General features: G+C 55.4%; 2 protein-coding genes across 2 annotated transcripts; both read right to left on the bottom strand.

Annotated features, from left to right (window-relative positions):
• Positions 1-2867: 2867 nt before the first annotated feature.
• BCL3 (BCL3 transcription coactivator) lies at positions 2868-12275 on the bottom strand. Its single transcript, XM_043436734.1, has 9 exons — positions 11840-12275; positions 10036-10189; positions 5689-5797; positions 5306-5510; positions 5109-5197; positions 4871-4948; positions 4121-4288; positions 3618-3735; positions 2868-3502 (listed from the first exon to the last, which is right to left on the bottom strand). The coding sequence occupies exons 1-9, from the start codon at positions 12093-12095 to the stop codon at positions 3315-3317; spliced, it is 1365 nt and encodes a 454-aa protein (XP_043292669.1). The 5' UTR covers positions 12096-12275; the 3' UTR covers positions 2868-3314.
• A 217-nt stretch (positions 12276-12492) lies between these two features.
• LOC122421250 lies at positions 12493-19708 on the bottom strand. Its single transcript, XM_043437122.1, has 5 exons — positions 19583-19708; positions 19260-19502; positions 18389-18553; positions 15499-15590; positions 12493-13738 (listed from the first exon to the last, which is right to left on the bottom strand). Exons 1-5 carry the CDS (start codon positions 19706-19708, stop codon positions 13717-13719), a joined length of 648 nt encoding a protein of 215 aa, XP_043293057.1. The 3' UTR covers positions 12493-13716.
• Between the last annotated feature and the right edge of the window lie 3038 nt (positions 19709-22746).

Here is a 22746-nt window from a genome sequence, read left to right as displayed (position 1 = left end):
GGGCACCATTATGGTCAATGCGGGACTTCCCAGGTGGTGCTCACGGTAAAGAACCCCCCCTGCCAGTGCAGGAGACATAAGAGACAGGGGTTCAATCCCTGGGTTAGGAGGATCCCCTGGAGGAGGGAATGGCAACCCTCTCCAGTGTTCATGCCTGGAGAATCCCATGGGCAGAGAAGCCTGGCAGGCTACAGTCCACTGGATCGCAAAGAGTCAGACGTGACTGAAGCGACTTAGCACACATGGTCAATACGTTGCTGCTAATATTTGCCCCCACGTTGGCCACACAGTGGGACAAGGGATCAGACACTGCCATGAAGAATCACAGACGCCGTAGTGCATTCTACCGTCATTTCTCAGGGGTCTGCTCCATGCCAGGGAGTGTGCTGGCTGCCGTGGGTCAGGCAGCAAGAGTGTCCACTGCCCTCCCAGAGCTCACTGTCTGCTGGAGAGACCAGTCGTTGCACATGACCTTGCTCATGTGGTGGGATTATCACAAGGGAAGTTCTCACATGCAGCTGCTTACAGCGCCCAAAAGTCACCCTATGCAGTGGGTTGAGCCATGCATGTGTGTGTGTGTGTGTGTGTGCACTCAGTTGCATCTCTTTGCAACCCCACGGACTGCAGCCCACCAGGCTCCTCTATCCATGGGATTCTCCAGGCAAGAATACTGGGGTGGGTTGCCATTTCCTTCTCCAGAGGAATGTTCTGTATCTCCCGCATTGGCAGGCAGATTCTTTACCACTAGCACCACCTGAGAAGTCCTGGGTTGAATGGTGGCCTCCCACAAGGAAACATTCCAAATGCCCCAGAAATTGTGAATGTGACCTTATTTGGAAAAAGGGTCTTTGCAGATGCACTTCAGGTTAGGATGTCAAGAATTAGATCATGCTGAATGGGGTCTGGGTGGGTCCTAAGCCCAATGAAAATGGCCTTTATAAGAGACAGAAGAGAAGACACAGATACACAGAGAAGGTGGCCACATGAAGAGGGAGGTAGAGATGGGAGTGATGCGGCCACAAGCCAAGGAATGCCAGCTGCCACTGGAAGCTGGAAGAGATAAGGATGGATTCTCTCCAAGAGGCTTTGGAGGGAGTGTGGCCTGTTGACACCTTGATTTTGAACTTCTGGCCTCCAGAACTGTTAGAGAATAAATTTATTTATTATTTATATGTTAGCTTATTTGGCTGCAGCCTGTGGGATCTTTAGCTGCAGCATGCAAACTCTTAGTTGTGGCATGTGGGATCTAGTTCCCTGACCAAGGATTGAACCCAGGCCACCTGCATTGGGAGTGCAGAGTCATAACCACTGGACCACCAAGGAAGTCCCCAAGCAAATCCCTTTAATGAATCTCTTATCTATATACCTTTTGCTAGTAATGTTGTTTCTCTGACTGAAGCCAAGGAGTTGGCTGAATACAGACTCCCAATGATATCTACATCCTTACCCCTGGAAATCTGTGACTGTTCCTTTATATGGCAAAAAGGATTTGGCAGATGTGAGGAAGTTAATGGTCTCGAGAAGGGAGATTATCCTGGATTATCTGTGTGAACCCAGGGGAACCAGAGGGACCTCATAAGAGGGAGACAGGAGATCAGAGTAGATGTGCAGATGGAAGACAGAAATTGCTCTGATACAAGGAAGAGGCCATGAGCCAAGGAATGCAGGCAGCCTCTGCGGGCTGGATAATGCAAGGGGACAGAGTCTCCTCTCTGGCTTCCAGAGGGAAGCAGCTCTCCTGGCACTTTGACTTGGTGAGACTGATTTTGGACTGCTGACCTCCAGAACTGTAGGAGGATGAAGTCGTGCTGTTTTAAGGTACTGAATTTGTGGTGCTTTGTTACAGTGGCAACAGGGAATGAATGCAAACCGTGACTGATACATAAGAAAGGTGTCCACAGAGTCAAAAATATATCTGGGGACTTCCCGGGGTGGGGGAGCCAGTGGTTAAGAATCTGCCTTCCATTGCAGTGGGCGAAGTTTCAATCCCTGGTCGGGGAATTAGGATCCCACATGCCCCACAGTGAGGTCTATTTATGTGTGTGTGTGTGTGTGTGTGTGTATAATGATACACACACATGTATATATGTATATGTGTGTGTATGTACATGTGCTAAGTTGCTTCAGTAGTGTCCAACTCTGTGACCCTATGGATTGTAACCCGCCAGGCTCCTGTCTATGGGATTCTCTAGCAAGAATACTGGAGTGGATTGCCACGCTTGCCTCCAGATCTTCCTGATCCAACCTGTATCTCTTATGGCCCCTGCACTGGCAGGGCAGATTCTTTAATCACTAGTGCCACCTGGGAAGCCCATATATGTATATATATACACATATGTATATATATATATATACATATATATATGTATGTTGGGGGGGCTACAGGGGGGGCCCTGTAGCCACTGAATAAATGTGATATATGAAGCAAAGTGGTCACACAGAAACAATCACACAATAACTGTAGGTCTCAGTATTAAGAACACTCATGCATGGAGACCCAGAGACAACTGGAATTAACAGTTCACAACAGGTCAACACAGTCAGCTGTGGTACCACAGGGCCACACAAACCGCAGAGTCCTTCAGACACACACACACACACACACCCCCAAGGTTACTATGGAATCCAATAGGGTCCTCTGGAAAGATATCACACTTCACATCACCCTCCAGAAACAATGACACAGTGACACAACAATGCAATGTCTACAACATCCCGGAAGTCCCAGCATCGCCCACACCTGTCACTGTCAGTCTGAGACTCACATTGAGTCAGCTGGCTATGGTATCCAGGTGTGTGCGCGTGCGCATACACACACACACACTTCTCCCAACCTCCTCATGTGAGAGACCCAGCAAAGCCAGGGATATGGTACAAAAATAGTTTATTACAAAAGAAATCCAACCAAAACGCCTAATAATTTACATGGATATCAGTGCCTGGTGTCAGCCCATCTCTCCCTCCTCACTGAAGTGGGTGGAGTGCAGAAGAGAGAGCTGTTCCTTGGTTCCACCAGCTCTGGGAGAGGAGAAGGAAATGAACGTTTGGGGTCAGTTCCAGACGAAAGACTGAGAGACCAGGATGCCTGAGAAAAATGGGGGTAAGAGTCCTGGATTGGGGGCGGGGCTGAGATGGAGGAATATCCGTGCTGAGAAGAGGGGGGGTTATAGGTAAATATATGCGCCTCTGTGCAAATCCTGATCCAGAAGATTGGGGGGGGGGCAGAGTGAGATCTTCACAGTTTCCAGGAGGGCTGACCCCACAGGGCAGTGAGGTCCCTCCTCATGAGTCCAAGATCTGCCCCCCCATTCCTCTCAGCTACCTCCTGGAGCTGGGGAGGGGGGCACTGGCCGGCCAGGGGCTCGGAGGACCCCGGCATAGGGCAGGAAGGTCGGTGGAGATGAGGGAGGAAGGAAGAAACTGGGGGGAGCCATGGGGAATCCAGAAGGGTCCTTGGGGGGAGACTGGGAGGGCGAGGAGGGTGGTGATGCTGACAGAAGACCTGCGTGAAGAGAAGAGACAGGAGGGGGTGAGGGTGGCCAGAGGCTAGATCCAGGGAGGAGGAGGTTGGGGGTCCCAACTCCTGGGTTCCGGGAGCTGGGGGGCTGGCTTCTCACCATTGGAGCTGAGGCGGCTGCTGCTCTCAGGGGAGGTGGTGGCGCTCCGGTCCGGGGAAGGCTCCGGCTGGGATGCCGGAGCAGGCCGTGTGGCCTTGCCTCTCAGGATGTCGATGACCTGTGAGACACTGCATGATCACCTCCGGGCCAGCCCTGCCCACACAGCCCTGCCTCTCTCCATTTCTCCCGGTTCCCGAGTCTCCTAGCGCAGGGAGCCTCGCCTCTCTCTCACGACGTGCAAGAGGGCAAGTGACTCCCTTTCTTTAGGCCTCAGTCTCTCCTCTGCCTAGAACTCACACCCACGCGTCAGGCTGCACCGGCTCACACCCTGGCACTTAGGCGCACACGCACACTGCCGCATCCCTTGCACACACGTGTCACTCATCTGTCCCAGCCCTGCAGACCGGCACTGGGGCACAGACCCCTCTCCATCCAGCCCCCACCCCCACCCCCAACTCCCGCAACTCCTGTAACCCCCTGCCGCCACCTGCGAGCGCACTCACCCGGCGGCTACGCGCCACCATGAGCGGCGTGTCGTTGTGGCAGTTCTTGAGGCCGCTGTCTGCGCCGCTGCGGACCAGCGTGCGCACGAGCGGGAGGAGCCCGCGGCCGGACGCCGAGTGCAGCGCCGAGCTGCCAGAGTACATCTGCGCGTTCACGTTGGCGCCGTGCTGCGGGCGGGGAGGCGCGGGTCAGGACCCCGGCCAGAGGGGATGGGGGCGGGACCCAGGGGGCGGGGCCAGCATGAGGGGCGGGGTCACAAGCTGGGGCGGGGACAGACCCAGGGACCGTCAGAGAAGGGTGGAAACTGGAAACAGGGGCAGGGGAACGACATAGAATCAGTTGGCGACGGACTCAGCAGCCCCGGCCAAAGCAGAGGGGGCGGGGTCAGAGAAGGGAAGGGTTCAGGGGTCTGGGCCCGATTGCAGACGGAGTCAGGGCGGAAAGACAGCGCCGGGACTGGGCCAAAGCCGGAAGACAAGGGTCAGTGAGACTCTAGCTGGGCGGGGCCTGGAACGTTTTGGGGGTTTAGAGGAAGGAATCCGAGATGACCGGGTACTGGTTCATAGTCTGAAGGAATGAAGTCCTAGGGTTGGCGGAAGGAGGCCTAGGAGGAAGGGTCGGGGTTGGAAGCATAGCAAGCGCAGTGCCAGAACTGGAAGGAGGAGGGGTCGGTGGCAGGGATGGAGCGACAGGCGGTCAGGGCCAGAGGAGCGGGTGGGCGAGAGGCCACGGGAAGGGGCCGTACCCACCTGCAGCAGCAGCTGGACCATGCTCAGGCTGTTGTTTTCCACGGCGTGGATGAGTGGGGAGCGGCCGCTCTTAATGTCCTGCGCAAGGAAGGAAGGTTTTGAGCATCCCCTTGCTCTGCCCAAGCAGCCAGAGGCCCGCATCCCAACCGCTGGGTCCAGCATCTCAGTTTCCTTAGGTACTTCGAGCCCCGCCTCCAGGCGCCCCCATCCCACCCCACCCCGGCCCAAGCTCGCTCACCACCGCGTCGATGTCCGCGCCGTGCTCCAACAAGAGCAGCACCGCTTCTTGGCACTCGGTGTTCACGGCCACGTGCAGGGCGGTGAGCCCTGAAAGAGCAGGAGACTCAGTTAAACGTAGGCCTGGGGCTTTGCAGCCTCAGAAGGACTCCAGGTCCTACCAGACAGCCCCCACCCAGCGCCCGGGTAGGTGCTCACCATCATAATTGCGGGCCTCTAGGTCCATGGTACCCCCGGCCGCGCTGTCCAGCAGGGCCCGCAGGCAGGCGGGGCTGCGGTGCTCGCACGCCAGGTGGGCTGCCGTCTGACCGTGGCGGTCCAGTGCCATGGGGCTGGCACCGGCCATCACCAGGAGCCGGACCACAGACGGCAAGGTGGTGATCACAGCCAGGTGTAGTGGTGTCTGGGGAACAGAGACTGTGAAGGACTCCTGTTTCCTGCCCTGTGACCCAGTCCTGCCTCTCTCAGAGTCCTGACCCCCAGCAGTAGTCTGAACCAGAAATCTGAGCACGTACTCCCTCAGATTCAAGCATCAGGGCCCCTAGCTCTTCTTCACCTAGGACTCAGGTCCCCAGCCTCACCTGCCGGAGGTTGTTGTAGATATCCAGTTCCCGGCCGCCGTGCTGGAAGAGGTTGACAAGGCGATGCACGGCTGGCAGATTGCCCTGTACCACAGCAATGTGGAGTGGCCTGGGGGTGAGAATCAGGCATGAGAGAGTGGTCACCTCTCACCCCTGAACTCTTAGCAGTGCTAACTCCAAAATGCACAGGATGCTTTAGAAGTCACTCGGGTATCCAACCACTGCTCCCCACCCCCATTCCCTCCATCCTGGTTCAGGCACCATCGTCTCCCTCTTGGAGTGTCCCCTCTACACTGGCCTCTCTACCTGCACACTGCCCTGCTGTCTGCCCCCCAACATAGCAGCTAGAGAGACCCTTTAGAACCTGAGTCAAATCATGCCCCTTTTCTGCACAGAATTCTCAAGGTCCCCACCATGGCTCACAGGCCTCAGGTGATCTTGTCTTTCCCTCTTTGATTCCTTTTGATGTCATCTCAGTTCACTCTGGCCACTAGCCTCTTTGCTCTTCCTCAAACATACCAAGCATGCTTGCCTCCTAGGCATTTGCACTGGCTGTTCCCTCTGCCAGGAACAGTATCTCCCCCGCCCCCATATCTTCGGGGCTAACTCCCCTCACTGGGGCCTCTGCTAAAATGGTACGGCTGCGGCTCCCCCCCACCCCCACCCCCACGCTTTATTTCCCTCCACATCATCACCTAACATCGTACACTTTGTTTCCTGTCTGAATCTCCCTCGATAGAATGTCAACTCTACCAGGTAAAGCATTTTCCCAGTGCCTACGACAGTGGTTGGTGCTGAGAAAGTGCTCCACAAACGCCCTGAATAGACGAGGCCCTCTCAAGGATCCCTGACCCTCCTTGAAGCTGGGGACCATGTGCTCACCCCGTTCCAGGCCACAGTTTTCTCATCTGTAAAATGGGTGGGGATGAACTGGATGGTCTCCATCTGTGGTGACTGGAGATCATGTTCAGCCTCCAGCCCAAGAGTAGGGACATGGGGCAATTTTTGCCCAGAAGGGAAATGATGGCACAGGTGGGACAAACTGGGATGGGAGTCATTGCTTGGGAAGCCGGACTGCGCAACCCAGATCCCCTCTTTAGGACTGAAGGACTCCATTTCCTCAGCTTCTGGGAAGGTTGTCAAATCTCGGCTCTCTCTGGGAATTACCCTCCGCTGGAAAGGGCTGCTTGCCCAGGTCATGGGGGTGGGTAGACGCCACCCAATGGCATCCGCTGACTGGTTCGTGTGGGCATAGAAGGTCCAGCCTTCTGGCCCCAACTCTGAAAGGCCCCTAAAGCTGCCATATTCCCTGTAGGATCCCTGAGGCCCGGCTGAAACTACAGAGCAGCTTGAATTCTCCCTCTGCCCAGTCCTGCTTTCTCCCTCCCCGCGGGCACTGAGCTGAAGAACCCTTTCCAATAAACCTCCTTCCTGCCAGCTTCTCAGGGCCCCCAAAGCTGGAAGAGCCATTCAGAGCTGAGGACAATCTGAGATGACTGTAGGGGGTTGGGGGCGCTGGCGCTGAGTCCATAAGGCTGGCTGAAGTTACACAGGCCCCACAACCTCACCCGCCGCTGCCTGCTGACGAACCTGGGCCAGGCTAAGAGAGGTGAACGGCGGTCCTCCCCACGGCGGAATTGAATCCACCTCCTAGGTGCTGGAGGCAGAGAAGTTCTGCCGCCCCGGAGGGCTTTGCGGGGGCTGAGCCAGGGTTGCAAATTGGGTTGCAAATCTCTCTTGCCCTGAGGCGTGGGCAAAGTCACGTGGGCCTTTCCAGCCTCTGGTTTCTCCTCGGTAAAGTATCGCCCGCAATAGCTCCCAGCCCTCAGGAAGAGATTCTGCAGGTGAAACGCTGAACCCGGATCTTGAACCGGGAGAGCCACATTTAAAAAAGAAATCTCGGGGAAGGGGTCGGACCTGGGCCAGGGGCCCCCGGGAAAGGGCTCCGTCCCCTCCCCGCCTCTCTCAGGACGCCCCGCCTGGGTCCCCTTCGGGGCGGGCGGGGTTAAGCGAGGGCAGAGGGAGAAAATGATTTCAGAGAAACCGTCCAGGCCTGAGTTCCCATAAACGCGCGGGCCGCAGGGGGTGGGGCGGGGCTGGAGGAAGTGGGGACGGGAGGGGCGGCCCAGCCCTCGGACTTCCAGTAACAGGTCTGCTGGGCGGGGCTCCGCTTCCTGCTCCCGGGGGAGGGAAGCCTGGCCCTTCGGGGATCTACCCCGGCCACCCCGGCACCCCAACTTCCATCCTCGAATGAGGCGGAGAGGGGAGCCCGACCCAAAGAGCTCTAGTTACCTTGGGGGTAAGGAAGGACCCCAATTGCTCCAGCCAGGGGACCCCGCTAGAACTCCATCTCGTAGGGTTCAGACTCCAGCTGCCTCCCTGTCCCCCACACCCTGGCATGCTGCATCCTGCGACTCTGGCATACGATGCCCTAACTCTTGGCGGGTACGGACTGCCCCCATCGCGCCAAGTGCTAGGCTCCCCAGGCTGCCCTGCCGCCCGGCGCCTCACCCGCTCAGCGGTCAAGGCATCTAGTACCCCAACCTCTGCCCTCCGGGACTCAGAACGCGTCCACCCCCCACCCCCCGTGGAAACTCAGACTTCCAGCTCCCCACTGCCAGACCTTTGGCGGGGGTGGGAGTGGGGGTGGTGATTGCAAATGCCCTGAGATCTTACTGCCCTGAATACCTCGAAGTCCAGCCTCCCAACCGTAGCATTGCCCCTTTGGGGACCCGGACCTAGCGTGTCCCCCCGCCCCCGCCCCCGCCCGGCCCGCTGCCCATTCCGGTAAAGCCTCGGCCCCAGCGGAAGGGGTTAAGGTTAGAGGGAGCGCCAGGAGGGGGAGGCTGCGAGTGAGTGACGGGTGCTGACGTGGGGAAGGCAGAGCAGCTGGGCTGCGGTCAAGTTCTGCGGGAAGGGATTTCCCCCACCAGGCAGCTGAGGCAGAAGTGTTTGCTTTGGGGGAGAGGGGGGAGGGCGGGGAGGGAGGCTGGGGCGTGGGGCTGGAGACTGGTGTGCCAGGTCTTCTGCACCCGGCTTTCAGAGGCTGCAAACAAATCACCCCTGGGGACAGAGACAAATTGAATCTATTTCACAGATGACCCCACAGGTACCCAGAGGCAGCAGGAACTAGTTTTACCAAGGCCTTTGTGTATAAATATATATATCTTTATATATACATATATATAAAGATACATTTATATCTCAGACACTTTGTCCTGCTTGGGTTCGCAAGGATAGTCCACAACCACCCTGGGAGCTCTGTTCCAACAAAATCCGCTCCCATGTACTGAGCACCAACTGTGTCCCTGGCCCTATGCACTGTAAGTCCTGTACCTCACTGCATTGAATCCCCACTGTGATCATGAGGCTTGATTTCCAGACAGGGAAACAGGCTTGGGGATGTGAAGTCACCCAGGGGCCAGTGGTGGAGACCCCCCACTTTCCTTGCATCTCCCCCTGTGGTTTCCAGAGTCCCCAAGCCCATTCCTAGATAATTGCTTTATTGAAATCATTTCTTTTCTGCCTCATAGAGACCTTCATCTTGTGGTTCTTGTTTGTACAGGGGAAACTGAGGTAGAGAGGTATGAGAAAGGGACCAGCTGAGATTCCATCCGAGGTTGGTAGAATTACCATAACCACGGTGGTCAAGTGTTTTTTTGAGTGCTAGGCCTGGGCTAAATGCTCCCATGCAGGATTTCTCGGTGGCTTCATGAAGCTCAGAAGCCTGTCCTTCAAACAGTAGATGATAAAACCATGAGATGTGTGAAATCAACTTAAAGAATTGTCAAATTAATTTAGTGGGCTATGACCAGGAAACAGCAACATGACTAGAATAGAAAACCCCAAAGTAGCTCCCATGTTGTAAGCCTGAGTGCTGTTTTGTTCTGTGCAATTTTTATTTCAAGTTTATATATGTGTGTGTGCTTAGCAAAAGGTTATAATGATAATAATAACATTAATTAATACAGATTGAGCACTTTCAATCTACAAGGCTCTGTGCAAGGAGCTTACCATGTATAATTCATATAATAAGTCAATCCGTAAAATGTCTTTCTCATTTTTGGCTTTTGGTAAAAACTTTAAAGCCCACTGCTTCAAAAACAGTCCTGGGAGGTAAGGATTCTCAGGGTGCCCATTTTTCAGAAGGGGAAACTGAGGCTCAGAGAGGGAAAGGGGCTTCCTCAAAGTCACACAGACAGGGGAGACAGGATTCTAACTCAGTGCAGGTAACTTGAAAGCTCATGCTGGCTGAGTGCCCCTGTGTTGCAATGGGTAGGTGAGGTGGGTGGAGGGTTGGCCTCCCCACCCTCTACTCCCCTCCATGAATGGGGGACTGTCACTCACGTGTCTCCATCCTCATCAGCTCGCGTGGCCATGGCGATGTCAGCTGACAGGGGGTGTTCCATGGAGCACACCATGGGGTACAGAGGTGTAGGCAAGTTCAGCAGAGGAAAGGGGGAGCCCATGGTCGGGGTGGGGTACAGGGAGAGTAAAGGTCCTGGGAAGAGAAAGGACATGCATGAGGCCAAGACCCCACAGATCATCAACCTGCCCCCCAGCTCCAGGCCTTCGCTCCCTTTTCCCTTGGTCCCTTTTGCATCTCCTCCTGAGCCTTCAAGACCCAAGACAAACTCCTCTACCACGTCCCTCCTCTCTCCCCTCCCCAGCCCTGGACATTGTCACTTATCTTTACTTCTGTCTGAACCCTCATCTTCTACTAGGCGAAGATTCTGCACTATCGCCCAGCATGGGGACCTCAGGGCCAGTTTGCTGAGTGAATTTGTGGCTGAGGAAGGTAAGGGTGGATGAAGCACCAGGTGTAGGGGGTGGGATGAATGTGTACAGAGTTTGGGGAGAGGGAGTAGTGCCAGAATCCGGCACAGATCAAACTGCTGGAAGGCACCAAGGTAGTTGGCAAATCCACATCTACCCATCACTCAGATGGGGAAAGCTGAGGCTCAGGTTTTCATGGGGGAATGTGAAAGGGGAGCCGGCAGTGACAGGCCTCCTGATGGAGGGCTTGAAGCTGTACCCTGAGGGGATGAAAGGTGCAGAAACTGGGCAAAATTCTGGAGGCCCAAGGCCTGGGGTCCCTGCAGCTCTGGGGGTCACTTGGAGATTGTGAAGTGGGCACAGCTGTGGGAGAGGCTGCCCCCTCCTGGATATCAGGGACGGAGACAGGATGGGAAGAATAGTGCCTGTTCTCTGTCATCTCCTGGTCCTTGGGGGCTCCATTCCTGAAACCCCAAGTTTCCTGGTCCTTGTATGTTCAATACCAGGCCTTGGTGCCCTCAGGCCTTCTGCCCAGAGACCCCCAAATCCTCCCTGGCCCTAAATCCTTGAGGCCCAGAACCCCCCACCCCCCAGTCCTGCCCCCCAGTTCTTAGAATCCTCAGTCCCCAAAGCCCCCCTAAGGCCTCCTGACCTCATGACACCAACGAGACACTGATCACTTGCAAGCACACAGAAGTGGGTGCTTAGAAGCCCAGATCTCTGTCCTGCTGACTCCTAGGACCCCTGGTATTGGGATCGGTTTCCTTGGGTTTTTGTGATCCCAGATATTGGGGTGCTCAGTACTCCCACTCTCTTCCCAACTTCTCCTGACATCTGGGGTCCCGCGATTTTGACAAATGGGGATCCTTAACATGTCTCCTTAGAACCCCAGTCTCTGTTCCCCTCACTCCCTTTGACCCCACATAAAGTTCAAGTGTCCCCAAACCCCCAGCTTCTTGGGTCCAGCTGCTGATCCCTTATAACCCTATATATCTGGGTTTTTAAGAGTTTATAACTCTGTGTTCCTGGGACTTGACTCCCTGAGACACGATATCTGGGCTGCTGGGCACTGTCTCCTGGCTCCCTATAGGTGGGTCTCAGATCTCAGGACTTTGACCCCCAGCTTCCTAGAGCTCCGGTATCTGTGTCCCAAGGTGCTGGCTCCCTGAAGCTCCCATATCTGCACCCCTGGGACCTTAGGCTCTGCCCGCAACTCCCCAGGAACCCCCTCTCTGTGTCCTTGGGACCTTGACTTCTGTCCCTCGGCTCCCCGAGGCCCCCCTGTGTTAAGGTTGGAGCTCTGCCGCCTGACTCCGGTGGTGACCCTCTGCATTGCCTGCCCCCCGCCCGGCCATGACTCGCGGAAGCCACTCACCCTGGTAGTAAATTGCCTCTGGCCGCGCCAGGCCGTGAGGGGGCGCGGGCACAGCCGGTGTGTCGGAGCCACCGCGGAGGGGATCCGGGGGGACGACGGGGCCCACAGCGCCGCGCGGGGCGGCAGGCTCCTGGGAGGGCGCGCGGAGAGGGCGCTTGCGGAGCGGCAGCGCGGCGCCCGGGGGTCCGGTGGCCTTGGGCCGGGTGCGCAGGTCCACGGGCCCCTCGTCCATGGTCCCCGCGGGGCATCGGGGCATGGGGCCGCCGAGGACGGCGGCCGAGTGGCGGCCGGAGCGCGGCTGGGCTCGGCGGCACGGGAGGGTGGTTGCACCGAGCGCCGGGACTTCCCCTGCCGCCGGCTGAACTGAAGGGACTTTTGTCGGGCCGGGCGGTGCCGGCCGCCCGCCTCCCCGCCCCCGGCCCCCCCGGGGCCACCCGTCCGCCCCAGGGGTTTCCTGGACCCGCCGTCGCTCCCGCCGTCCCGCGGTGCCGCCCCCCGATCGCCCCGCCCGCGCCGCGCCCCGCTCCCGCCCCCTCCGGGCCCCGCGGCGCCCCGGGCGGCTGGGCCTCGGCGTGGGGCGGGGGCGGGCAGGGGTTGGGAAGGAGGCGGGGTCGCAGGGTTGCGGGGTCCCCACCCCTGCGGCTGCGGGCCTCAGGCTGCGTCTCCGTCTGTGTGTCCGTGTGTCTGTGTGTCTGTCTCTCTCTGGCTGTAGGTCTGTCTCTCTGTATCTCAGTCTGGAACTGTGACTGACTCGCGGGTCTGGTCGGATGTCTCCCTATCTCTCTGTCTCTGTCTCCATCGTCTCTGGGCATCCCTTTCCGTGTGTCTGTCCCTCGAGCGCTGTCTGCTTCTCAGCCTCTTCCTCTTCCCCCGACCCCCCCGCCCCCCGCCCTAGGGAGGCAGCTCCCTGAGGCCCTTGGGGTTGCCAGGACGTGGGTTCGATTCCAGACTCCCACTTCCTCGCCGGGTGACCTTGACCAGGCACTTCCCTTCTCTGAGTCGTTTCCTCCTTCGTGGGAGCGAGAAGACGCACCCAGGGCAGGGAGTACCCTCGGCGGGCGCCCGGGCGCTAATCATCCCTCTGCCTGCCCTGCCGCCGTCTCGGCCTCCTCCATGTGCCTGCTCGGTCTGGGGTGTGAACTTCGCTGGGGGCGGGGGGCAGGGGGCGGGAAATGTTCGGTGGGGAGTGCACAGAGAAAACCGTGAGCGCGTCTCTCCTCGCGGGGTCCCATGACCCAGCCCGAGCCTCCGGGCACAGGGTGGGTGCCCCCGAAATCCTCGATACCCAGAGAAACAGATGTGGCGAAAGGGGTCCAGAGGTCGTGAGAGGCCAAGTAAGAGGGAGACGGGGAAACAGCTAGAGCCGTAGGGTCACAAGATCAGAGCCACAGCGGCCAAGCCCGGGTCCAGAAGACGGGGGGCCGGCGGGCTTCCCTTCTGCCCCCGCGTCCCCCTCCCATCCCGGGCGGGGTTGGTGGGTGGGGAACAGGCCAGGCTGGTTGGGGGCATGACTCAGAGGCAGGCTGGAGCTGGGGGCGGCGGGGCCCGGGGGAGGGCAGGACGGAGGCGGGCCTCTCCCCTGACCCCGCCCCTGCCGCCCTTCTCCCCGCCCCGAGGAGGGGCCCCGGCCGCTCGGGGCTTTCCCGGATTTCCCTGGAGGCGGGGCTGTCGCTGGGGTTGAGTCCCGGTCACTGACTTACGGGAGGCGGAGCGGAAGACTTGGGGGGACCTAAAGGGGCAAGGGAATGGGCGCTGCACCCCGGGTCTGTCCAGGCGGCACGCAGGGTCTTCCTGGTTTTGTGCGTCTCCCCCCGTCTCTGCATCTCCTTCCCTGGTCTCCGTCCCGCCTTGTCGCCTTGTCTCTCCATCTCTGCGTCTCAGTCTCCCCATCCTGGGACCCTGAAAATGGGTGTAAGGCCCCCGGTTCTCAGGAAGGGACTTTGCCCAAGACTGGGACTCCACCCCAGTGGATCGTTCAGGATGTCAGGAGCAGCTGTGGGCAGACAGAAGCCTCACCCTCTTCCCTGCGTCTCAGTCTCCCCATCCTGGGACCCTGAAAATGGGTGTAAGGCCCCCGGTTCTCAGGAAGGGACTTTGCCCAAGACTGGGACTCCACCCCAGTGGATCGTTCAGGATGTCAGGAGCAGCTGTGGGCAGACAGAAGCCTCACCCTCTTCCCTGCGTCTCAGTCTCCCCATCCTGGGACCCTGAAAATGGGTGTAAGGCCCCCGGTTCTCAGGAAGGGACTTTGCCCAAGACTGGGACTCCACCCCAGTGGATCATTCAGGATGTCAGGAGCAGCTGTGGGCAGACAGAAGCCTCACCCTCTTCCCTGCGTCTCTCCTTTCTGCCTCTCTGGGTCTCCCCCTTGGTGCCCTGTAAAGGGAGAGCGTCTGGGGGGCAAGACCTGGGTTCAAGTCCCACTTCCACCCCTTGTTGACAGTGGACCCTAGGTCGTTTCTCTTGAGCCTCAGTTTGTTCTTCTGGAAAATAAGGCTGAAGTCAACCCCTGCCCCCAGAGTTGTGGGGGCTACAGGGGAAGAGGTGAAGGAATTAGGTTGTGAAGTCTGGGGTTCCCACCCACTCAGCCCTCACCTCTGGTGACTCTCCAGCACAGGGGAGGGATGGGGTGTAGAGCACTGCCCTGCTGTACAGAGAGCAGCTGAGCCTCGGAGAAGCAAGGCTTGTCAAGGTGATGACCCTAGGAGGTAGGGTTGGAAGGATGCCCAAGGTCCTCCCATGCCCCGGCTCCCTTGCTGCAGGTGGAGCAATGACTCTGGGCCCAGATGGGACTGGGGAAGGGGTGTCTGCTTTTGGCCCAGAGGGGGCTTGGAGGGGCTGAAAGAGAGGGTGCTGCTGCTTCTGAATCTGAGGGTGGAGGAGGGATAAAAGTCTGCGGGAGGAGGATCTGAAGGAGGAAGACAGGTCCAAGAGGGAAGTAGGTGGTCTGAGGGGGGAGGTGAGGGTCTGAAGGGGGAGGTGAGGGTCTGAGGGAGAGAGAGAAGAACTCAGTGAGGCCAGTGGCTCTGAGAGAGGAGGAGAAAGTGGAGGGTGGGGGAAGAAGGGTTTGAGGGAAGAGGAGATTTGAAGAGGCTGTGAGCATGGAGGCAACTTCTGAGGGAGAAGATCTGAGAGTCTCAGGGTGGCGGCCATGGTCTGAGGGAGGGGGATCAGTTGGAGGAGGGCCTCCTTGGGGCAGAGGGAGGCATGCTTGGGGAACCAGCAGGGACTGAGGGGAGGGAAGAGAAGGGAGGCCTGGAGTCGGCCCCGCCCCGCAGCTGTCTCTAATTTCCCAGAATCTTCTGCTGCTCAGGAAAGTCCCAGCTCCCACAGCCGCCTCCCTCCTGTGTCGGGAATGGAGGATGCGGAACCAGGACGGCTCCCCCTTCCTTTCCCCCCTTGCTCCCTGAACCCTTGTCGGGGAGGACTAGGGTCTCCCCTCTCTGGGCCGTGAGCTCTGGAGGGCCCCTCCCACCTGCAGGGGTGGCCCCTGGATGAGTCCCAGAAACTTCCCAGAGGAGGCCGGGAAGTTCTGCTTTGTGTCTAACCACTTTCCCCACACAGGCCAACCTTTGTACCTGGTCACACTGCCTCCTACTGCTTCTCCTCCCCTTGTCCTTCCTCAAACCTCCCTGGGGAAGGAAGGGCCACGATGATACCTGCTCACAATCCCAAGAAGGAAGTGAAGTCCTACAGCTAGAAGGCTGTGATTCTGGGCCAGCTTTCCTGCCCTTGGGAGCCTCCGTTTCTCCTAAAAGGAGAAGATTGGGCTGGTCAGACCCTAAGTTCCTATTGGCTTAATTCCTGGCCTTTGTCCTCTTTGCTTCTGACTGAGGAGTCCTGTCTCTGGCTTTCATGAGCTTTGTGACTTGCAGCAGTTACTGAACCTTATGGAGTCTCAGCTTCCTCATTTATAAAACAGACTAAATCAAGAAAACATGCTTCCATTCTGTAGGTCCTGAACTGTAGAAAGTGCTTGATACAATGTAGCTGCTATTATTATTCTTCCCATTATAACCATTCTTCCCGTTATAACCTGGCGTAGGAATAATACCAATTCTTATTAATCCATTAACCCAAATTTTCAATGGCAGGACCCGTTTCATTGATTCAACATGCTGGGTTTGAGCCCTAGTTCTGCTGCGTGTTAGCTTGGATAGGTGGCTTTTCCCCTCTGGGCCTTCCTTGTGACTTTATGGTTGGTAATGATGACAGCTTCTGCCTCCCAGGATTTCTGAGCAGATTGACATCAGGTATGCAGAGTGAATGGCTGACTGAATGAATGAATGGTATCCGTGCTTCAGGTTGTCTGCCTTCACCACCAGGCCAGGCCTTTAACTATTTGTAATTTTTAAATGAATTAATTTATTGGACTGCACCGGGTCTTAGTGTGTGCCTCCCAGGATCTTTGATCTTCATTGTGTCATGTGGGCTCCTGTTAATAGATGCAGCATGTGACGTCTCAGTTGTGGCCTGCGGAATCTTGATCCCCAGCCAGGGATCAAACCCTGGGTCCCTGGCACTGGGAGTTCCGAGTCTTGGAGTCTTAGCCACTGGACCACCAGGGAAGTCCCCAGGCCAGGCCTTTCTTGTCATGCTTTCCACCCAGAGATGAGACAAGGTGGGCCCATTCGCTCTGCCCGAGCTCCCACTTAGGAACAGGCTAACTTCATTCTCTTAACACCGGTAAGGAAAATTCAGTGAAAAATCTCTGTTTTAAAGGGAAGGAAAGGGACACAGAGCAGTGAAGTCACTGCCTAGGGGAACATGATGAGAGATGGGTGGGGAAGGCACGATTTTAAACCAGGTCTCTGTGACACCAGCATCTTGATTGCGGCACCATGGACCTGGAAGGGATGCTCACTAGTCCCAGAGACCGTCGGCCTCCCCTCTCTGCTGTCATCCTAGCCACTTCCTGGGAAGGAATCGTTTAGATGGGGAAACTAGGGCACAGGAGAGGCAAGGTCACAATCCTGAGTCTGCCCTCTTTCTCCAGTGCTCTTCTGCGGGCCAGGGAGGGTGGAGCAGATGGAGAGAAGATGGCCTTGCAGCAGGACTGAGTTAGATTTAAGAGAGGCTTGAGAAGAGCAAGTGAATTTTGCAGACAAGAGGGAAACAGAGGTGCTGAGCTGGGATGGGAAGGGACTTGCCCAAGGTCACATAGCCTCCCAGTCACACAGTTTTGAGCTGCAAGTCCGTCCTGGGTCAGCAGACAGCTCCCGGGCTCCACCCCACCCCCAGGGGTGAATGCAGGCCAGCTTCCTGGAGGCCGGCCTGCACCTCTTGCTTCCTCCCCACCCTGGGGCCTTGGCAACTGCTGGAATCCCTGGCACCAGGCTGCATAGCCCATTTGGGGCTTGGGCCAAGACTTAATCTTCCCCTTTCTCCCTCCTGCTGGGTCTGCAGGCAGGCCGCTGAGTCAGAAGATTGCAACATTCTCCCCAGGCGAGTTTGGAGACTGGACAGCTTCTCCCCGCCCCCCAATTCACTGCATTGACCAGACAGGGGAGATGCGGTAGGAGGGGTTTGTGGATATCAGCATCTGCCCTGCGGGGATGAGGCGTGGAAGTGGGGTTCTGGGAAGGTCAGGTGTAAGGCAGTGAGGTGATGGTGGACTAACAGGAGGTGTGCTGCTGGGCCTTAGTGTCCTTATCTGTAATTAAAAGAGGCTCACGCTTTAACTGAGGATCTTCAAACCTCAGCTCTGCCACTTAGCAGCTGTGTGACCCTGAAAAGTGACTCACTCTCTCTGAACCTCAGTTTCCTCATCTATAACATGGGGCAAAACCAGTGCACGTCTCACAGGATTGTAACGAGGGTCAAAGGCATTAACACATGTTGGCGTAGGCTGGCGTGGAGTAAGTTCTCAGTAAATGGAAGCTGTTATTTTCAAACGATTGCTATTATTAATATAGGGTATGGGAGGGCTGCCACAGAGGCACACTGCTTGGATGCCCTTTGAAGAAAGGACTAATGGTCCAGCTGCCAGGCGTGTAGGTGGCTGACACTTGGCTCCTTGAGGGTCTGCCTCAGCTTGCCAGTTGGGGATTCCAGCCATTGACAGAGCCAGGTGGGGTCAGAGGGTCTGGCCATTTTCTGTCTACTGTGGGATTCCTCATTGGCAGTCTGCTTCCTGAGCTGCCCCTGGGGCTGGCATCCTGGCCCGATGGTCCCCCTACCCAATCCTGCTTTCCCCACGCCCCCTTTCCCACATGCTGCTCTCCATAAATCTTTTGCCCTCCTAACTCTAGGCCACCTGATGCGAAGAGCTGACTCATTGGAAAAGACCCTGATGCTGGGAAAGATTGAGGGCAGGAGGAGAAGGGGGCGACAGGGGTTGAGATGGTTGGATGGCATCACTGACTCAGTGGAGGTGAGTTTGAGCAGACTCCGGGAAATGGTGAAGGACAGGGAAGCCTGGTGTGCTGCAGTCCATGGGGTCGCAAAGAGTTGGACACAACTTAGTGACTGAACAACAACGACAGCAACTCTAAGTATCTGCTTTCTGGGGGACCCTGTCTCGACAATGGGTTTTGGAGTTAAGATGACCTGAGTGTGAGTATCAGCTCTGCCTGAGTGGCTTTGGAGTGGCATCTGATCTCTCTGGGTGTCAGTATCCCCCTCTGAGTCATCATGGTGGTGATAACATGATGGCTGAGTGGATCCAGTGAATTTCCCTAGGGCCTTTGGCACAGTTGCTGACGTCATCCTCACCTGTAAGGAGTGAGAGAATCGAATCTGGGTCTACCTCCTACTCTGCCAGTTTCCAACCCTGTGGCCCCTGCCAAGTGCTTTGCCCTCTGAGCCTGGTCTCCTGGTCCTCCCGGTCCTGCCCTCCTCCATCAGACTAGCTCACTGAGTGGTGTCGCTTGAACCAGCCATCTTACTGGGAACACTTAATGAGACTGAATCTTGTCCCCAGTATTGAAGTGTGTGGGTGCTAAGTCGCTTCAGTCATGTCCGACTGTGCAACGCTACGGGTTGTAGCCCGCTAGGCTCCTTGTCCATGGGATTGTCCAGGCAAGAATACTGGAGTGGATTGCCATGCCCTCCTCCAGTATTGAAGTACAAGCTACAAATTACCCAGGAGAAAATGGGGTGTCGGCCTCCCCCATCAGTTTAGACCCTTCCCCAGAGGAGGCGACCCTCCCCTAATGAACTGGGAGCCCCCCCACCCCCGCTTCTCGAGCCCACCTCCCCAGGGCAGAGCACAGAGGCCACCTCAGACGAAGGGACAGCACCTTCCCTGAAAAGCTGGCCTTTTCCCTGGAAGTCGGTGCCTCCCCAGCCCGAGGCCACAACCTCCCCTGCAGCCACCGGGGCTTAGAAACACAGATGCGAAAGTCCCCCAGGCTCCTGGGAAAGCAGGTCAGGCCAGACCCTCCCTTCCTCATTTGAGCGGGGGGCAAGCCGGACTCACCTTCCCTGTCTGCATCCACCCGTCCCAGTCGGGGCCGCCCCTGCCCTGGCGCACTTTCCCACGAGAGTGAGGACCGGGCGGGCGTGTCTCCGCTACCCCGCCCCGAAGAATCGGGTCGCTGGCTGTATCGCAGCCTCGCGGCTGCGCGGCCCTAAGCAGGCTCAGTTTCCACATCAGAAAGCCTGGGGGTGGCGCCAGGCGTCCTCGAAGGGTTGCGCCCCTGGAGCCCTGGCTCTGGGCTGGCTGGTGAGAAGTGGGGTACCCGGGACGTCTTAACTGCCAGGCTCCGCGGGAGGTGGGGGTGGGGTTGGCTTGCGGCCTACCCACCTCTGAACTTGTCCCTTCGGGCCTCCTGTGGTCACACGGTCCCAGAACCGTCGCTCACTGCTGGGAAAGTCAAAGGGTATCTTGTGTTTCAGATCCCAGATTCTCTTCTTGTGGCTTCCCATCGCGGTCTCCTGCCGCGCCACCCCTCCCCCCCACCTCCTCCACCGGGCTCAGAAATCTTGCCCCCTTGGAGAACCAAGTCACAGGAGAAACGGAGAGATTGTGGAATCATGGGATGAAAAAGAATATGAATCTTCAAATTATGAAATATTAACATAATGTAGAGAATCGCATGACAGATGATGCTCCGTTTCGCCAACTCTTAAACGGACAGTTAGGTTCAGAAATGATTCTGCTAGTTCCTCCAAGGCTTCTTCCTAATCGCAACTCTCTCTTTTCTCAAGGTAACTCATTCTTTGGTGCTGTTATTATTTTCCGTTTACTACCTATAAATACACACCTGATCATTACAGTTTTTAATTGATTAATTTATACTTTTGTTTATTTATCCTGAAGGACTGACACTGTCTTTATTCACATAAGCCATGTGACACTGGACGTTCCATACCTATGAAAAGCCACCATAAATAGTAATTTAGTGAGGCTTAGAATGTGAGGTCAATTTATAAATGACAACTGTATTTCTTTTTTTCATTTCTTTTTTTGTTATTTAATTTTTTTTTTTTTTTTTTTGCCACGGGGTTGGGGGGTGATACTAGTGGTAAAGAATCCACCTGCCAAGACAGGAGATGCAAGAGATGTGGGTTCCATCCCTGGGTCGGGAAGTTCCCCTGGAGTAGGAAGTGGCAACTGGCTCCAGAATTCTTGCCATGGGCAGAGGAGCCTGCTGGGCTATATAGTCCATGGGGTTGCTAAGAGTCTGACAACCTGAACACACGATAGTTGATTTACAATGCTGTGTTAATTTCAGGTATACGGGCAAAGTGATTCAGTTATGCATATATATATGTACACATATACATATATATGTATTCATTCTTTTACAGATTCTTTTCCCCTGTAGATCTTTATAACATGTTGAGTATAGTTTCCTGTGCTATACAGTAGGTCCTTGTTGGTTATTTATATATATTGTAGTGTGCATGTGTTAATTTCAAATTCTTGATTTATTTCCCCCACCCAGTTTTGAATTTTTTTTTTTTTTTTTGCTACACCACTAGGCATGTGGGATCTTAGTTCCCTACTCAGGGTTCAAACCCATGCAGAGTCTTAACCACTGGGATGTCAGGCAAGTCCCTTGAATTTTTAATAAAGAGAATCTTTGAGTGTAGTCTCTTGGGCCTGGCTTCTTGCACTCAATCTTATGTCTCTGTGTGTGTGTGCTCAGTTGTGTCCGACTCTTTGTGACCCCATGGATTGTAGCCCACCAGACTCCTCTGTCCCTGGAATTTCCCAGGCAAGAATTCTGCAGTGGGTAGCCTTTCTCATCTCCAGGGGATCTTCCCAACCCAGGGATCGAACCCAGGTCTCCCAAATTGCGGGCAGATTCTTTACCAGCTGAGTCACAAGGGAAGCCCAGCAGGCGGATTCTTTACCACTGAGCCACCTAGGAAGCTCTTGGTGAGGAATGTCTGTGAGGTTCATGCATATTCTTACATCTGTTGGATTTCTTTCATTTCCATGACTGTGGATCACTCTCTTGCATGAAAATTTACAAAACCATTTGCCTGTTGATGGGCATGTGAGTGGTCTCCAGGTTCTGTCTTCTTTTGACAATGGTGTGTACATCTCCTAGAGCCCATGAGCACACACATTTCTCCCCGTAACCCAAGAATGGAATTGTTGGGACACAGGATATGCGGATGTCCGGATGTGGGAGATACCGCCAGACAGTTTGCTCCAATTTTTACTCCCATCTCGGTGTCTGCTGTGGGTTCTCCTTCCCCCACAACCTTGTCAGCACTGAATCTGGTCAGGCTTTGAAAATATGAGTCATCCTGGTGTGTGTGTATGTGTGTGTACATGTGTGAATCTCATGGTATTTCTAATTTGCAATTTCTCACTCCACAATGAGATTGAGTCCACTGTTCACTTGAATTGAAGGACAACAGACTCTTTAGGACAAAAAACTCTAGATACTGAGATAAACCATAATGGAAAAGAATATGAAAAAGAAAATATATATGTATAAATGAATCATTCTGCTGTATAGCAGAAATGAACACACATCAGAAATTAACTAGACTTCATTAAACAACAGCACCAACAACTATGGGACCTCAGAATCTTAGGAGCAAAGAATTCTTGAGTCCCAGACATGATTGAGCAACTGAACTGACTGACTGAGACTTTTAGGAGCAAGGCATTCCAGAATCCTGTGCCTCTGTTTCCTCATTTGTCAGTTCAATTCAGTTGCTCAATTGTGTCCGGCTCTTTGCGACCCCATGGACTGCAGCACTCCAGGCTTCCCTGTCCACCACCAACTCCTGGAGATTGCTCAAACTCATGTCCATCTAGTCGGTGATGCCATCCATCCATCTCATCCTCTGTCGTCCCCTTCTCCTCCTCCCTTCAATCTTTCCCAGAATCAGGGTCTTTTCCAAGGAGTCAGTTCTTCCCATCAGGTGGCCAAAGTATTGGAGTTTCAGCTTCAACATCAATCCTTCCAATGAACGCCCAGGACTGATTTCCTTTAGTATTGACTGGTTTGATCTCTTTGCAGCCCAAGGGACTCTCAAGAGTCTTCTCCAACATCACAGTTCAAAAGCATCAATTCTTCGACGCTCAGCTTTCTTTATAGTCCAACTCTCACATCCATACATGACTACTGGAAAAACTGTAGCTTTGACTAGACCAACCTTTGTTGGCAAAGTAATGTCTCTGCTTTTTAATATGCTGTCTAGGTTGATCATAACTTTTCTTCCAAGGAGCAAGCGTCTTTTAATTTCATAGCTGCACTCACCATCTGCAGTGATTTTGGAGCACCCCCCCCCCCAAATAATCACTGTTTCCACTGTTTCCCCATCTATTTGCCATGAAGTGATGGAACCACATGCCATAATCTTTGTTTTTTGAATGTTGAATTTGGTAATGGGGATTACTCAAGTCTCTAACTCATAAGGTTGGGGGCAGGATTAAAGGAGTTACATGTGGACACCTAGAATTGATCCTGGTACCTTAGCCATCAATAAATGTGGTT

The sequence above is a fragment of the Cervus canadensis genome, chromosome 18 (assembly GCF_019320065.1).
Source record: "Cervus canadensis isolate Bull #8, Minnesota chromosome 18, ASM1932006v1, whole genome shotgun sequence".
NCBI lineage: Eukaryota > Metazoa > Chordata > Mammalia > Artiodactyla > Cervidae > Cervus > Cervus canadensis.
The sequence above is the reverse complement of the archived record's forward strand: the minus strand, read 5'-3'. Positions and strand labels throughout refer to the sequence as shown.

Excerpts from the sequence above, each read along its gene's own strand:
- LOC122421250 (XM_043437122.1), bottom strand. The coding sequence starts at position 19,708 with ATGGGAAGCCACAAGAAGAGAATCTGGGATCTGAAACACAAGATACCC. Across the intron at positions 18,554-19,259 it reads GGTGGATGCAGACAGGGAAG|GTGAGGATGACGTCAGCAAC; the intron begins GTGAGTCCGGCT and ends CACTCCTTACAG. Across the intron at positions 13,739-15,498 it reads CTTCTTGGGATTGTGAGCAG|GGTCCCAGGATGGGGAGACT; the intron begins GTATCATCGTGG and ends ACCCATTTTCAG.
- BCL3 (XM_043436734.1), bottom strand. The coding sequence starts at position 12,095 with ATGCCCCGATGCCCCGCGGGGACCATGGACGAGGGGCCCGTGGACCTG. Across the intron at positions 10,190-11,839 it reads AGAGGCAATTTACTACCAGG|GACCTTTACTCTCCCTGTAC; the intron begins GTGAGTGGCTTC and ends TTCTCTTCCCAG. Across the intron at positions 3,503-3,617 it reads CAGCCGCCTCAGCTCCAATG|GTCTTCTGTCAGCATCACCA; the intron begins GTGAGAAGCCAG and ends CTCTTCACGCAG.